Raw genomic sequence first — 15182 nt, forward strand, 5'->3', positions numbered from 1 at the left:
GAAGTAATTTCAGCATTTCAGGAGTAACTCTTTGTCAGAACTGAAAACTGAGAGAACACTAGTAAAGTCAGGAAGAGGGGACAACAACAACAAACTCCAATCATAGATGGGGAGTTCATGATTCTTTAAGTTGATTAATAGCAAATCATTAACATGATGGTACTCAACTCATTAAATTGCTCTTTCTAATCAGTCCCTGATTCTCTTCCTCTGTTTTTCCAAACCTTCTTAAAATGCTTGCTTTTCTTTGCTTTCAGTGCCTCTTGTGGTAGATGGGTGTTTGGGCATAGCAAAGGTTAAAGTAAGACTGGAGAAACAGTACCACCCACAGCACGATGTGGAGAGTCACATGATAGACTGAATACAGTAAAAGCCTAGCAGAAGCTAGCACCCATGCAGGGCTACACCTTGGAGATGTATATAGTTATAAGCTGTTAATAAACACTTAATGTTCAATCATACAAGTTTCCAGACCTGAGATAACAAACAACCTTTACAGCACCTGTAGCATAAAATAATGTCTCAAGAAACTTCATTGAGATACCAAGTTAAAGGAAGAGATAATTGGCAGGGGGGAGGAGGGGGATGACCAAAAGTCTGAAGGAAGAGTTGGGTTCCGAGGAAGGTTTTGAAGGAAGAAAAGGGGTTAGAGATCCAAGCAGTGGGGCTGAGGTTGGTGAGTGTAAAGCTGTTAGTGATGGGATGAAGGAAGAGTGGGTGTCTGAGGTTGGCATCAGGAATCGAGAGCTTGGTGGCTGTCGTGCTGAAGGAGGTTACATAACTGGGAAGGAACAATGCCATTGGGGGGTGGGGTGGGGATGAATTTAAACACTTTGGAGGACTGGAGGGGAATGTTGGCCAGTGAGGACATGGGGGTTTGGTTGGTGGGTGAGTCATGGTGATGCATGTTGTACTACAGAAGACAGTTTTAGATGAGCTGGTGTTTGGGTGTGGGATGTACAGGAGACAATTGGAATAGTCAGGTCTGGTGGTGACTAAACAAAGATCGAGGTTTCAACCGCAGGTGGACGTGGAAGTAATGTTCTAGGCTTGTGAAGAAAAGCTGCTGAAGAGGGCCTTTGGAGTTCAAACAAAAGGAGTCTGCACTTTAGAAAAGGAGAAAACTGAATAGGGAAGGGAAACATTTTGAAATCTTTTCATACAAGATGATGAGACCTTTCTTACTGTTCTCTGTAGGAACTTCTAATGAGTTTGAATTAGCATAATGGGATTAAGTATTGCTGAAAAAAGAGATGTCAAAGCTTTTTGTCTTGCACTCATCAGGACACCTCAAGATACCAATATAAGGGGAAGACAATTTACACTGTTGTCCAATTGTGACATCACATCTAATATTGGATACCATGTTTTGAGTTTTTGAAGCAAAGGGCTGGTTGGCCACGGTTTGTACCTTGTACGTTTTGCACCTGTTTCAGCTAAACAAAATGAGTGACAGCCATTCGCTGACACATTCCTCAGGGTAATACATTGACCAGTCAGGGTCAAACTGGTTTAAATTTCAAACAATGCTTGGCAGTTAACTGTCAGCTGCCATCGCTGATGCATTCTCCATGGCAAAGCTTCTACCAATCAGAGTCCACTTGTCAACCAATCAGCACTCTTCTCATACAGTATAAATTGTTGTTTTCCCCTTATATTGGTATTCTTGTGAAATATCCTGATGTGTGTAAAATGAAAAGCTTCACCTGCCTCTTTTTTTAAGCAATACCAAACGACTGTAATGGGCTTAATTGTTTCACTGGAATATTATAATCGCAATAGGATTTACTTTTTTAATTGCTTCTAATTTCCTCTGCAGCAAACTTACAGCCAGCGTTAAAGTTGTCTAAATCTGTAGAACACTTCAAGGAAGACAGTTCTGAGGCTTCCAGCCAGGAAGAAGGTATATGGCTTTACACGCTGCTCCATGTGCTTTTTACAAGTCTTTTTAGTTCTGGGCTTCAGTCGCTTTGGACTCCTCTGAGACAAGAGAGGCAAATTGATGATTCAACTTTGTCTTTTTTATTGTCTCATTTTGCTCCCTACCCCCTGCATAAAATTTCTAATTTGCCACAGTTACTGAATGTTCTGACATTTCTGGGTAGGCAAGGAATCAACTAAATGTAACTGCATGGCAGCTGCCAGGCTAATGCAGTTGAAGTTAATATGATACTTCATTTTATCAGCTGGTGGTGCTGTTGCATGAAAAACATCAATAGGTTCAAATTGCATTTAAATGAAATAGGTTGACGCTTTACAATTTTTTTTTAACAAGTGGCACCCAGAGCTGAGTCTTAAATGATTGAGTCTGTTCTGTCTCCATGCCCTTTCTTCACATGTCAAACCTGGCTGTGTAATTAGCTGATGAGGTGAAGTTTAAAAATTCAATAAGTGTCTGTACTTTGAAATGAATGCAGCTATACGTTCCTTTTACCCTAAATTGTTAACGTCCTAGTGGTCTCTCATGTTGCTGCTCTTTTCAATGTAGTCAGTATCTTATCATTTCTCACCCTGATTTTCTATTCCTTCCAAGGAATTTTTTTGCACAAGGGATAACCTAGTATAAAGTGCAATTTGAGACTACCTGCCTTTTGATCAGATAACTGAAATTAAGAGCTACAGATAATAACTTCTTGTCATCAGAAGACCCTTTCAAATCAGGGAAGAAAATGGAAATTGGCCATTTGGAGTGATTTGCTTTTATGGTGGGATGGTTTGGTAGATCATTTATAACACTGACTTTTGATATTTTTCTAGATGGACAACAGCAATCAATTCATCATAAGAAAAATATGGGGAAATCTATAGGCTGCAGGTAAGTTTAAGTATAAATTTCCTTCTCAGGCATGCTGACCTATAGGAATGGTTATGGTTAGGGCTGAACCCAATCTGGTAAGTCTGCAATTCAAAACATGTTTGAGAAAAATCTTTTGAAAGTTTTAATTATTTTTCAGCCTTGTGAAGTTATTTGAAAGTTGGGTTTAATTTGGCAATATTCTGTTATTTTGCCTGGGATAGGGATTTGTTGTACTGGTGGAATATTTTGTTTGGTGTGTACATACATACATAATTTTATATATAACTTCACTACTGTAACCTGCATTATTTTTAAAAAGGATTTGTAAACTGCAGGAAAAACTTCAGTTTTATGAATTGATTTTCTAGTTCTAATGGATGTTTTTATTTTAAACTTTTCAATCAAAATGTGATAGAATTTACAGTGTCACTTATTAACAAGTGCAAGATTGGTGTGAAAATTCTGACCTTTAGCATTTATTCTTTGTATTTAAATTCTACAGCTAAGCTCTGGGTGAAGCTTAATTTCAATTATTACAACTGTCAAGGTCTTTTCAATAGTCTGTTAGTAGCAACTGGCTCTCTAAGGGTCAGCATTCTTTTTTAAAATTTTATAATTTCATGAATTAAATAGAAATGGGGTTGGAAAAAGTGAAGAATAACTTTAAAGAAATCAAACATTTTTGAGGTCGGAGGCTAAATTTGGTGTTAATGGTCTGTACCTCTACTGTCCAGTGCACTGAATTAAAGCTTTGTATTGTTGACAGGAGAGGTCGACTGGCTCATACTCCTGATAATGTTGTAGATCATGTTTCAAATTCATCCCATTGTGGTTTTTGTTTTCCTGAACATTTCAATTCTCTTTACAGTGTCTCTGGCGTAAAATCTCCAGGGGTAGGGGTAAGCTTACAGCACCCTGAACAGAATGGTGTACTGGACTGGAAGAAAAGGAACTACAGCACAAAACGTAACACTGACCACTGTACAGCTGTGATGGAACATGTGGGTTTGAAATGTTGTCTTAACAAATTCATTATTCTAATACACTCATTGAACTTAGTGCTGCAAGGCTGTCTTCCATATCTCCATGATTACCATCCAACATTTTGTAGTAATTTTTAAAATTCGGTCACAGGATGGTGAGGGTCATTGACTAGGTCCGCATTTGTTGCCCATCCCTAATTGCCTTTGAGAAGCTGGTGGTGAACTGCTTTGTTGCTGCAGTCTGTGGTGTATGTACACCGACAGTGCTGCTGAAAGGGAGTTCCAGGGTTTTGACCCAGCGACTGGAAGAATGGCGATATAGTTCCAAGTCAGGATGATGTGCAGCAGGGAACTTGTGGGTAATAGTATTCCCATGTATCTGCTGCTTTTGTCCTTGCGTGCTAGAAGTTGTGGGTTTTCAAGCTGCTATTGAAACAACTTTGATGCTTTGCATGTTGTGGATGGCACGCATGGTGAGGCAGAGAGTGTTTATGGTGGTGGATGGGGTGCCAGTTAAGTGGGCTGCTTTGTCTTGTGTTGTTGGAGCTGCACTTATCCAGGCAAGTGGAGAGTATTCCATTACATTCCTGACTTATGTCTTATAGATGGTGGATAGGTTTTGGGGAGTCAGGAAGTGAGTTACTCGCCACAGAATTCCCAGTCTCTGACCTGCTCTTGTAGCCACAGCATTTATATGGCTGGTTAAGTTCAGTACGTGCCTTTTCCTCTGCCCTCCCTATTCCTAACCTGCCAGAATTTTCTTTAAATTGAGTAATTTTATTTAATAGCTGAAGTGTTTTAGAACTCTGCAGTTAGCAGAGAGCAAATCAGTTGACATGAACTACAGGACTCATCAGTGAATGACTGTTACATATCTAGTATTGATGTGTGCTTCCTTGGGTACCTTACCACACGAAGGCTGGAAAGAGTGCATGTTGTAGCTACTCCTTATAAGGTTGAGCTCTTGAAGTTCTTTCAAGCAATTGGCTGCTATGTTTTGTAAATTTTAGTGGACTGAAGGAAATTTTAAAACTTGTGCAAATACTGAGATTTATTGTTTTTTATAAAATGTTCTTCTCTTTTCCCTCCTGCGTTACCCACAGCTTGTTTTGGTTGGACAAAGTTTATTTTGAACATGCAACTTCCCCCTCAGACTTATAGACATAGGCACACACTATCCTGACTCCCTTAGCAATGCTAGCATTCCAGGCAGCATCCAGAGTTGCCAACAATGATGGAAAATGTTACATACAATATCACTTGTCACCTCATTTAAGAGCACCTACCCACAGTTGAGCAGGTACATCTGGCCTCCTTTGGAAATGACAACTAAAAAATTTGATTCTGCATAGAAATGGGTGGGAATTTTCTTCAACTGAATCCTAAACCAATTTTCTGCTGCTGCATGTCCCAGTGCTTTTTTTTCTTTCTTTCATGAGATGAGTGTCACTGACAAGACCAGCATTTGTTGCTGATCCCTAATTACCCTTCAACTGAGTGACTTGCTAAACCATTTCAGAGGGCGGTTAAGAGTCAATCACATTGCTGTGGATCTCAAGATGGATGTGGGCCAGACCCAGGGTAAGAATGGCAGATTTCCTTCCCTAAAGGGCATTAATGAATCAGATGGGCTTTTACAATAATTGATAGTTCTGTCACCATTACTGAGACTAGCTTTATATGATGGAGATGCAATGGTGTAGTGGTATTGTCACTGGACTAGTAATCCAGAGATACAGGGGGCACTGGTTCGAAACCACTCACAACAAATGGTGGCATTTGAATGCAATAAAGATCTGGAATTAAAAGTCTAATGATGACCATAAAACCATTGCTGATACTTGTAAAAACCTATCTGGTTCACTAGTGCCCTTTACGTGCCAAAATTAGGAGAACTGCCTCAGACTAGTCAAGCAAGTCATAGTCATCCTTACGGAATCATATCTTAGAGATAATGTCCATCACCATCCCTGGGTATATCCTGTCCACTGGCAGGTTAGACCCAGCAGAGGTGGTGGCACAGTGGAATACAGTCAGGAGGGAGTTGCCCTAGGAGCCCTCAACATTGACTCCAAACGCCACGCAGTCTCATGACACCAGGTCAAACATGGTTAAGGAAACCTGATGAATCAGTGCTCCTTCATGTTGAACACCACTTGGAGGAAGCACTGAGGGTGGCATGGGCGCAGAATGTACTCTGGGTGGGGCGACTTCAATGTCCATCACCAAGAGTGGCTCGATAGCATCACTACTGACTGAGCTGGCCGAGTTCTAAAGGACATTGCCACTATACTGGGTCTGAAGCAGGTGGTGAGGGAAAAACATACTGGACCTCTTTCTCATCTGCCTGCTGCAGATGCATCTGCCCCATGATGGTATCAGCAGGGTTGACCACCACAGTTGTTGTGGAGATGAAGTCCCACCTTCACATTGAGGATAGCCTACTTGTGTGGCACTGCCACCATGCTAAATGGGATAGATTTCGAACGAATCTAGCAACTCAAGCCTTGGGCATCCATGAGGTGCTGCGGGCCATCAGCAGCAGAATTGCACTCAAACACAATCTGTAACCTCAGCCTGGCATATCCCCCACTCTACTATTGCTGTGAAGCAAGGGGATCAACACTGGTTCAGTGAAGAGTGCAGGAGAGCATGTCAGGAGCTGCACCAGGCATACCTAAAAATGAGATGTCATTCTGGTGAAGCCATAACGCAGGACTAGTGTGCCAAAAAGCCTAAGCAGCAGTCAGGAGACAGAGCTAAGCAATCCCACAACTAATGGATCAGATCTACAGAGCTGAAGCTTGTCAAATAGGTCCCAGTTTGGCCACATAGAAGGTCAAAGCTGAGCTGATTGGACTATGTATGTGGAAAGTTGTAATGGCTTGATGGGTGTGGGAGCTGGTGGAAGTGAAGAAGGAGATGGCATAGTCTTGTGGTTTGTGGCTGGCTTGTTTATGGTGCAACATTGACCTATATAGATCAGTAAATCTCAAGTTTGATTCCCAGTCTCTGCTCTATTAATTGATATTGGTTATGGTGACAGCTATCCATTAATGCTGAAAACGGGAGGCGGATTATTAGCCAGAAATTGTGTGCGCGCGTGTGCGTGCATTGAGGTTTTTGTTTATGTTCTTTACATTTGAAATATTCCATTTGATACTCGTTGCTAAGCTCCCATGAAAAATGAGCACTTCTGTGAGTTACCAGAAAACTGTTGATTCCTTGTAGGACTATAATCCCAATAAGATTTAGTTCCCATCCTCTCCAAATATTTCCACTTTCTCTCTTCTGAAAGCTCCTGTGAAAAAGGAAGGATAAATACGACCTTATAGCCAAGTGCAATGGACTAGTTACCAATGAGCATACAGTCTTGTATTATTCGTTTTGTATATGTACTCTACAGGACAGACCCAAAGCATTTGAAAAAGAACCGTAAAATGTTACAGAAGCTGAGGAGACCATTCAGCCCATCGGCCCTGGTAGCACCATCCAATTAACCCCACTCTTCAGTTCTTTCCCCCTAGCCCTGTAAATATTTGCCTTCCAAGTATTTATTCAGTTTCCTTTTGAATGTTCCTATTGAATCTGCTTCCACCACCGTTCAGGCTGTGCATTTGCGATCACAACTCGCATATATTTTTTTAAAAAGGTTTCCTTATGTCGCCTCCGGTTCTTTTGTCAATGACCTTAAATCTGTGTCCTCTGGCTACATTTGCTACCAGAAACAGTTCTCTTTATTTACTCTATCAAAGCCCTTCTTGATTTTAAGCCCCTCTATAAAATCCCATCCTAATGGAGAATAACCTCAGCTTCTCCATGTAACTCAAGTCCCTCAACCTTGGTACCATTCTAGTAAACGTCCTTGACAACTTTCCTAAGATGTGGTGCCAGGAATTGAACACAAAATTCTAACTGAGGCCTAACCAGTGTTTTATCAAAGGTCTAGCATAATTTACTTGCTTTGAATCACAGTATCTTTATAGTGCAGAAGGAGGCCATGTGACCCATCGAGTCTGCACTGGCTCTCTAAAGGAACATTCTACCTAGTCCCACTCCCCTGCCTTATCCCTGTAACCTTGCACATTCATCCTTTTCAGAACGCCATCCAATTCCTTTTTGAATACCTTGATTGAACCTGCTTCCATAACCCTTGCAGAAAGTTTGTTCTTGACTTCAACTGCTCTCTGGGTGGAAACATTTTTCCTCACATCACTTTTACTCCTTTTGCCAATTATTTTGAATCTATGCTCTCTAGTTCTTGATGCTCCCTTGAGTGGGAGCAGTTTCTAACGATTTACCCTGTCCATACCCCTCAGGATCTTGAATACCTCTATCAAGTTTCTTCTCAGCCTTCTTTTCTCCAAAGAAAGCAGTCCCACCCTCTCCACTCTATCCTGATAGCTACAGTTCTTCATGCCTGGAATCACATGGTATCAATTATTTCCTGTAAACCAGAACTGGTTTAGAATGTTGGAATACAAAGTACACAGATAAATGTCCTAATTTAGACGGTCCTTCCTGTCCCTTAACTGCTGCTAATTTGCTGTTTACTGTGCCTCCAGATATTCAAATGGATTCTGATTGTGCATTTTTTCCCCTGTCATTGTAGTGTTTGTCAGAAGATAAAAGAAATACTTCATCTGGGAGTAAGAAGTTGAACACACAGGCAGACAAGTATGTATTAATAAGATGTTGGGAAAGTTAAGTGTTCTCTTGTTTTTCTTTGTTTAAAGTAAATATTGAGGGAGGTAAAGAATTCCAATTTGAAGTTCATGAGAGGAATAAGTTGCAACAGTATGGTATAAGTCTTCATTTCAGTACAGAGAGGAGTAAAAGACATGGACTAGGTTGGGTTGCAACAACTGACTTTGGTGTCTTTGAGCTGAGAAACCCAAATAACAGCCAGGTTTCCTGATTCTGATTGCTGACCATTGATCCCTGTTTGTTAGTGCTGAGGTAATGATCAAACTTGACTACCAAACAATCCTGGTGAGAGGATTCTAATGCACTTGTTTTTTAAGCTTATCCGTGAAGAATAGCACTCAGGTATTGCAGATGCCTGCAGCTCCCCTTATTGTCCTTACATATGAAATGGGAGCAGGTGTAGATCATACGGCTCCTCGGGCCTTATCTGCCATTGAGATCATGGCTGGTGATCTACCTCAACTCCTATTTTCCTGCCCTATCCCCATATATAAAATTAGATTAATGTCCAAAAATCTTATCTCAGCCATGAATGTACTTAACACCTGTGCATCTACAGCCCTGAGGCAGAGAATTCCAAAGTTTCACAGTCTTCTGAAGAAATTTCTCCTCTTCTCAGTCCCAAATGGCTGACTTCTTATCCTGCAACTATGACCCCTAATTCTATAGTCTCCAGCTGGAGGAAACAACCTCTTAAAATTTACTCTAAGAATTTTATTCTTTTAGATGAGATCACCTCCCATTCTTCTAAAATCCAGAAATTGTTCTTGATCTCTAGGACAACCCTCTCACCCTAGGAATTAATCTACTGAGCCTTTGTTGCACCACCTCCAAGACACATATATCCTTCCTTTGGAAAGGAGCCCAAAACTATACACCACACTCCCAACTGTGGCCTCATCCAAACCTTATATAATTGCAGCTGAACTCCCTTTCACTTGTACTCAACTCTCTTGTAATAAAGCCTTGCGTACTTTTTGCCCTTCTTATAGCTTGCTATACCCGCATGTTAACTTTGATTTGTGTACAGGGCCACCCATATCCCTCTGAATACCAACATTTAATAGTTTCTCACCTTTTTTAAAAAAAAGTTTGCTTTTCTATTCTTCCTACCAGAGTGAAAATTAGTGCCTCCTGGGGCAGAAATTAGGGTGGGGGTGTGGTGTGTAAGAGGAGAAAATTGGGCAATTGTATATCATGCAGAGAGAAAAAAATGACACTCCTTCAGCTTAACAGAAGTCAACTGTAACAATGTACACTCTTGTGAAAATAAATTACTTCACGTTGGTTAGAGTAGTAAGGTCTGTGGTGTAGTAAAGGAGGGTGCCCATGTATGTATGGGAGCTTATCCTAGTTTAGGGGTTTAGATGTTCCGTTCTGTTCACTAGATTTATTTTCAAAGTGTGTGGCTAGCACTTAGTGTTTTCATGTTGTAACAGGACACATTATTTTGGCTTCCTTTTATATACTCGGGCAATAAAGACTAATTCTGGAGTTGCAAAAAAAATTCTAATTAGTCTATGATGCATCCCTAATTGTTTTACCTTTTTTGCTTTATAACAGCAGCAAAAACAAGGTCGACCGAGGGAATCACAGGGCTCCTGTTGGCAATGGTATTCTTAGGATTCCTCCTGTGCAGCACGTGTGGACTGGGTCAGGAAAAGGTAAGGACTCTTGTCATTTATTTTACTCCCATAGTTTATGGCTATTAACATGTATATGTATTTTTCTATTCTAGTCCACCTGTCTGTCAAGAATAAGAATAGTAGTCAGAGCTAGAGGGCATGAGGATAGTTGATCCAAAGTTTTAGGGGAAATAGGGAGAGCTGATGGGAGGGAAGGTATACTAATTAACTTTTTCAGCTGGTGGGCAAGGGAGTTAACACTTCTGGGGAGGTTGGGTTAAAGCTAGCAAAGTGGTTAACTAGGGGTGGGGTGGGTGTTGGCAAAGTGGTTGAGCAAGTGGAGAGGTTAGGGAAGCTGTCGCAGTGGCCAGGCTGGGGGAAGCTACAGCAATGTCAGTCTTCAAAACTTCCAAAATTGCAACTGGAAGGTGTTTGGCATATGGCTGTGGTACGTTAATAGCAAAATTGAAAGGGCCTTGACCATCAATAATGTTAAACTCAACAGCCTCCATTACATGATGCCAATTGGCCTCAAAAGATTTCCAGCACAGGGGACCTGCAACCCCTCTTTTATTATGAGCATGTGTGCAGGTAGACTGTCCCTTGCCAACTTTTAAAGCTGTTAGCGGAACATGAGCTCATTCCTCAGCTGACACTTCAGCAATTGTGAGGACGGCGCGATGGGGGTGGATTGCAACTTTGTGTTTTGGGCTTTATGATCTCTTGATAGGGAGGGTGATCTCAAAATCCAAATCTGTGGTAAGTGGGTGGAGAATAGAGAGAAATTATACTAAGTTAGGTTTTGAGAGAAATTGACTGGGAGGCAAAATAGTGAAAATGGCAGCATCATTAATTCTGTGCAAATTCCCTTAGAAGAAAGTGTGTTTGTTGAGATTTCATAGAGGAAAGGAGAGTTGCCTGCTAATTTTGAATCTCAAGGAGCATCGGGATTAATGGTCCTTTTAGTATGATGACAGTCTGTCATTACAAATGCTGAACATGGCACTATGTAGGGACATTTCACATAACTGTTGCCACTTTTAAAATGGATTCTGCCCTTGAAGAGGGCCTCACCTAGGAGTTTTCAATGCGTTTTGAAATTAATATTGCAACGTACTCGGCAATTTTACAATAACAAAGATGTGACCGTAGAGTCTAGCAAACTATTTTTAACAAATATAAAAGCAATGTACTGTGGATGCTGGAAAACTGAAATAGGAAGTTTTAGAAATGCTCAGGTCAGGCAGCAACTATAGAGAGAGATGATGCCTGACCTGACTTTTTGCAGTACTTTTGTTTCCAGTGGATGTTTGTTATCTAAGTAAATATGTATGGTTGTAAATCTCTACGGTCACATTTATAGAGATGATGTCGGGAATATTAATCCAAAGCTTTTGACGAAATCTTTGCTGTTGGACTGGTTTTGAAACTTGGGTGCTGATAATGGTTGAGTTCATCTGCGCAAATTGCTTCTGTTCTGCACTGTATTCCTTGAGCACAAGGCATTGAGTTTTCCAAAAGGATTATTTTTTTGTTACTCTGCATATAGTGAAATAACTTTCAGACAAATTAGCCAAGTCCTCTCTCCACACCGCCCCACCCACACCGTGTTTCTTTACAAAACACAAAGTTTGCATTTATATAGTACCTTAAACATCTCAAGGTGCTTCACGGGAGCATAATTTGGTAACGGTACATGTCTTTAATTTCTCACGAAACAAATTTTATACAAATTCCACTTTTTATAATACCATTAGCCTTTTTTAAGGAAATACTCAAGGAATTTGTTATAATAGAGTCTCAACATTTATTTCAGCCCCTTTGTAATCTAGCATAACGCTAGCTGCCATAGGTTCTACTTTTTTAACTTCTAAGTGTTGACATTTATATTCTATGCAGTACCTTTTTAGGGACTAGGGCTGTGGTGTTGTGGAAATTTCCTTGGACATCAGCCTGAAGAATGAAAACATTTCAGTAATTGAGGTTTTAGCTTTATTGCAGCAGTCAGTATGGATATAAATTTAGATTATAACTGCTCACTTAAAAACATTACTGTTTTGTCACCTCTACATTCTTTTCATTTTTCAGACTTCCCTTACCGGTTCCCATCTATTTGCAGAGCACTAGTTTTCTGCTTGGCTAAAAATAAAAAAAATCGGTTTCATGCTTTGGCCAGAGCAGGAATATTGAGGTTTCATTTGTTGGTCAAAAGACAGGGTGCAGGGCTCAGGGGTGGAGGGGCAGTGGTAGTAGTGGAGGTGTGCATGATGGCAGTGGGAGGCAGATGGATGGTTGGGGCAGGAGGAGACATTTGTGCTCATGTGCAGTGCTATGAAGGCACTTAACTTATGGATCCAGCTCTTTGTACCTCCTTTTACCTGCAGGGTAAAGGCCAGGAAAACTTGGCAGACTTCAGTTAAAAATAGAAAGTTAATTTAATGTGGAAGCATTCAGCCTCCTTAAAAGCTTTCAATGACTGGCTTGCTTCTCGAGGACAGATTAGTTGTCTGTCCCACCTCTATTAAAACTGGAAATGGGCAGCTTGGGTTCAGATTTTAATGTCTCCTATAAATTTAAACATCCCACCAAACCCAAATCCACACTTTCTTGCAGGTTAAAATTACCCCAATTAAATCCTGTGGCTGGCTGGGTGGGGGCATTTTCCGCAATAAATGCAAGGGAGTCGTTTTATTTATGCAGCAAAATATCTGATGGACAGCTTAATCTACCTGTCTTCCAACTGGCTTACTTTAAGAAATAAAGTAGCAATATGGTATTTGGTAACAACTTGCTTTGCCTTAGTTCAGAAACTACTTCGGTTGCACTCTGTATTCCTTGAGTGCAGTTGTACTGGGTTTTCCAAAAGATATTTTTGTCCCCTCTATGCGGAAAGAATTTCCACACACATGAGCCAAATTTGCTTTTTCCCTGTGGATATTTTTTATGTAACTTTGAATTACACAGACTGCTGCACCATCTTGCTACATTTCATTTCAAGTCTGTCACTAAAATCTGGCAAATGAATTATTGAAATCCGTTTTATTATTCAAGTTTTATATTGTAATGACTTTACTGACAGCAATATTAATATTTGTAATCCTCATTTTATATGTACATTAGACAAAGTATATAAAGGTAGTGATTTTATTTTTTGGTTTAACTTATGTTTTGGCAAGCCGTGCAAATCAGAGTTGAATAAGTCATTGAAGTGGGAAGTGTTAATCATTCCAGAGGAAATATTATCAAATCAGAGGGCAATTAAAATTTTATTTCGGTTGATATTGTAAAGGTTTGACGATCAGTGGAAAAGATGCCATCTGTAGCTGGGATATAAGGCAGAAAAAAAATTTACCAGAGAATTCTCTGGTTCACTGGTACTTACCTTGCAATATATTCAGTACTTGCTGGAAAAATTGAATTTTCTGGAGTTTCCACTAAGCCGCGAGTTAATTTTTAAAAATACTGGAAACATCAGTAGCAATGAGAAGTACTAATGTAACAAACTAAACATTTTTAATTGGTTCTTTCCCCATTCTAAAGTTGCAATGGTTTAATTACAGCAAATATTATAGAATGCCTTATTGTGGTTCATATGCTTGTAAAGCTGATTGCATCCTGATTCAACTCCCTTGTGGAAAATTCTATTTCTCAATTGAAATGACATTGACAGGAAATGAACAGTATTCAAACTGAACCTGCTTGCACCACCTATCAATCATCCAGTATCATTTGTTGACTTCCTCTGACCTTCCTGTGGTTTTTATATTCTTTAGATTTTCGTAGCAATTCAGTTCTGCTCTTGCACGAACCTTTAGAAACTCTGGCCATGAAAGAGGCTGTTGTTTCTTCTATCCCTTTGTGGGGAGGGGGAGCAGTGGTGAAGAAATACTTGGTTTCTGCTCAGCACCTGTAATGACCAAGTTGAGATTAAATCAATGTGGGAATGTTGCTGTAAACCAGTATCCTGCTACCCTATGGTGCGTTGGAGTCAGTGGGTGATTCTCCCAGTAATGAACCATTTTGATTTTAAAGTTGTACCACCACCTAGTGGCAAAGATTAAGTATACCACAACTCTGCTTTAACCTTTAAGAAATTCCCTTTGACCCAACACCTGTCAAGTGTTTGACATTTGTTCACATCGATGCCACTACTTGCAGATTGTGTATTTTTTAATTTAAAAATGTCCTTAATTGTTAATTTCAGTATGCTTTTGCTATTTAAAAATTGCATACGTTTGCGTGTTTTGCAAAATCATCTAGTGTAGCTGTAGATCGGCAGGGAGGGTGGTTCATAGCAGCTGGGTTCCTAATCACAGGAAATGAACTGGCTGCGGCAGCACACCTCCAGTTGTGGAATAGTTTTGGTGGCCATGGAGGTGTAGCCCAAACTGTCCTGCGCGCTTAGCTGAAGGACAAGGGAGAGAGAATGAAGCGCAAACAAAGTATTTTGCAAAATAATGCAGTGGCCTACATGGCCTGTAACTGTGCATCATGCTGCAAACTAAAAAGGTGATTGGCTTTATTTTATTACTGAATGGCACCTACCTGATTGTTTTAGAATTAAGAGATGTTGGCTCTGGTTTAGAAGCATGTGGAGACAGCTCTTCAGAAAGCTACAGTTCTCCTTCCAGCCCGAGACACGACGGGAGAGAGAGCTGTGAAAGTGAAGATGAAAAAGACAAAGGTGAGTTATTTTGAATTTCGAAAATCCCTCTAGATTAGTTTTGAATGACTTGCAATTAAGTAAGTCACCATTTGACACATTGTGAATACTGAAATTGCTGGAAAACAAATGCATGTATTTTACCTTTAAAGCAAGCAATGGAAGTTGGTTGGTCACACTGGTGGGATAGTTGGATCTCAAGTGGGTATTTGATGCAAATAAAATAGCTGCAAATGGTGTCCAAAAAGATTTTAGTGCCTGGTTTAAATTTTCACACTGCTGAAGATGAAAATCAAAACAGAAAAAATCTAACTCAAAATTTGGAAGATTTTTTTTATTTCTGTGCACTAAGATTTTGCTGCACTGTGTGACAACAAACTACCATGAAATTAATACCCATTAATACC

The 15182-nt window shown here is 40.2% G+C and overlaps 1 protein-coding gene across 3 annotated transcripts in view; it reads left to right on the top strand.

Annotated features, from left to right (window-relative positions):
• LOC121276138 (zinc finger CCHC domain-containing protein 2-like) overlaps positions 1-15182 on the top strand; it is an 83067-nt gene that overhangs the window by 38143 nt on the left and 29742 nt on the right. For 2 of the 3 annotated variants that reach the window (XR_005942613.1, XM_041184172.1), the window contains exons 7-12: positions 1820-1903; positions 2758-2815; positions 3666-3798; positions 8393-8457; positions 10051-10151; positions 14671-14796. Coding sequence is in view for 2 of the 3 variants with exons in the window: in XM_041184172.1 (XP_041040106.1) it covers positions 1820-1903; positions 2758-2815; positions 3666-3798; positions 8393-8457; positions 10051-10151; positions 14671-14796 (567 nt within the window). In the remaining variant the exon portion in view is untranslated. The remainder of the gene's footprint in view (positions 1-1819; positions 1904-2757; positions 2816-3665; positions 3799-8392; positions 8458-10050; positions 10152-14670; positions 14797-15182) is intronic. The other variant, XM_041184173.1, reaches the window with a different exon arrangement.

Source organism: Carcharodon carcharias, chromosome 3 (genome assembly GCF_017639515.1).
Source record: "Carcharodon carcharias isolate sCarCar2 chromosome 3, sCarCar2.pri, whole genome shotgun sequence".
Taxonomy (NCBI): Eukaryota; Metazoa; Chordata; class Chondrichthyes; order Lamniformes; family Lamnidae; genus Carcharodon; species Carcharodon carcharias.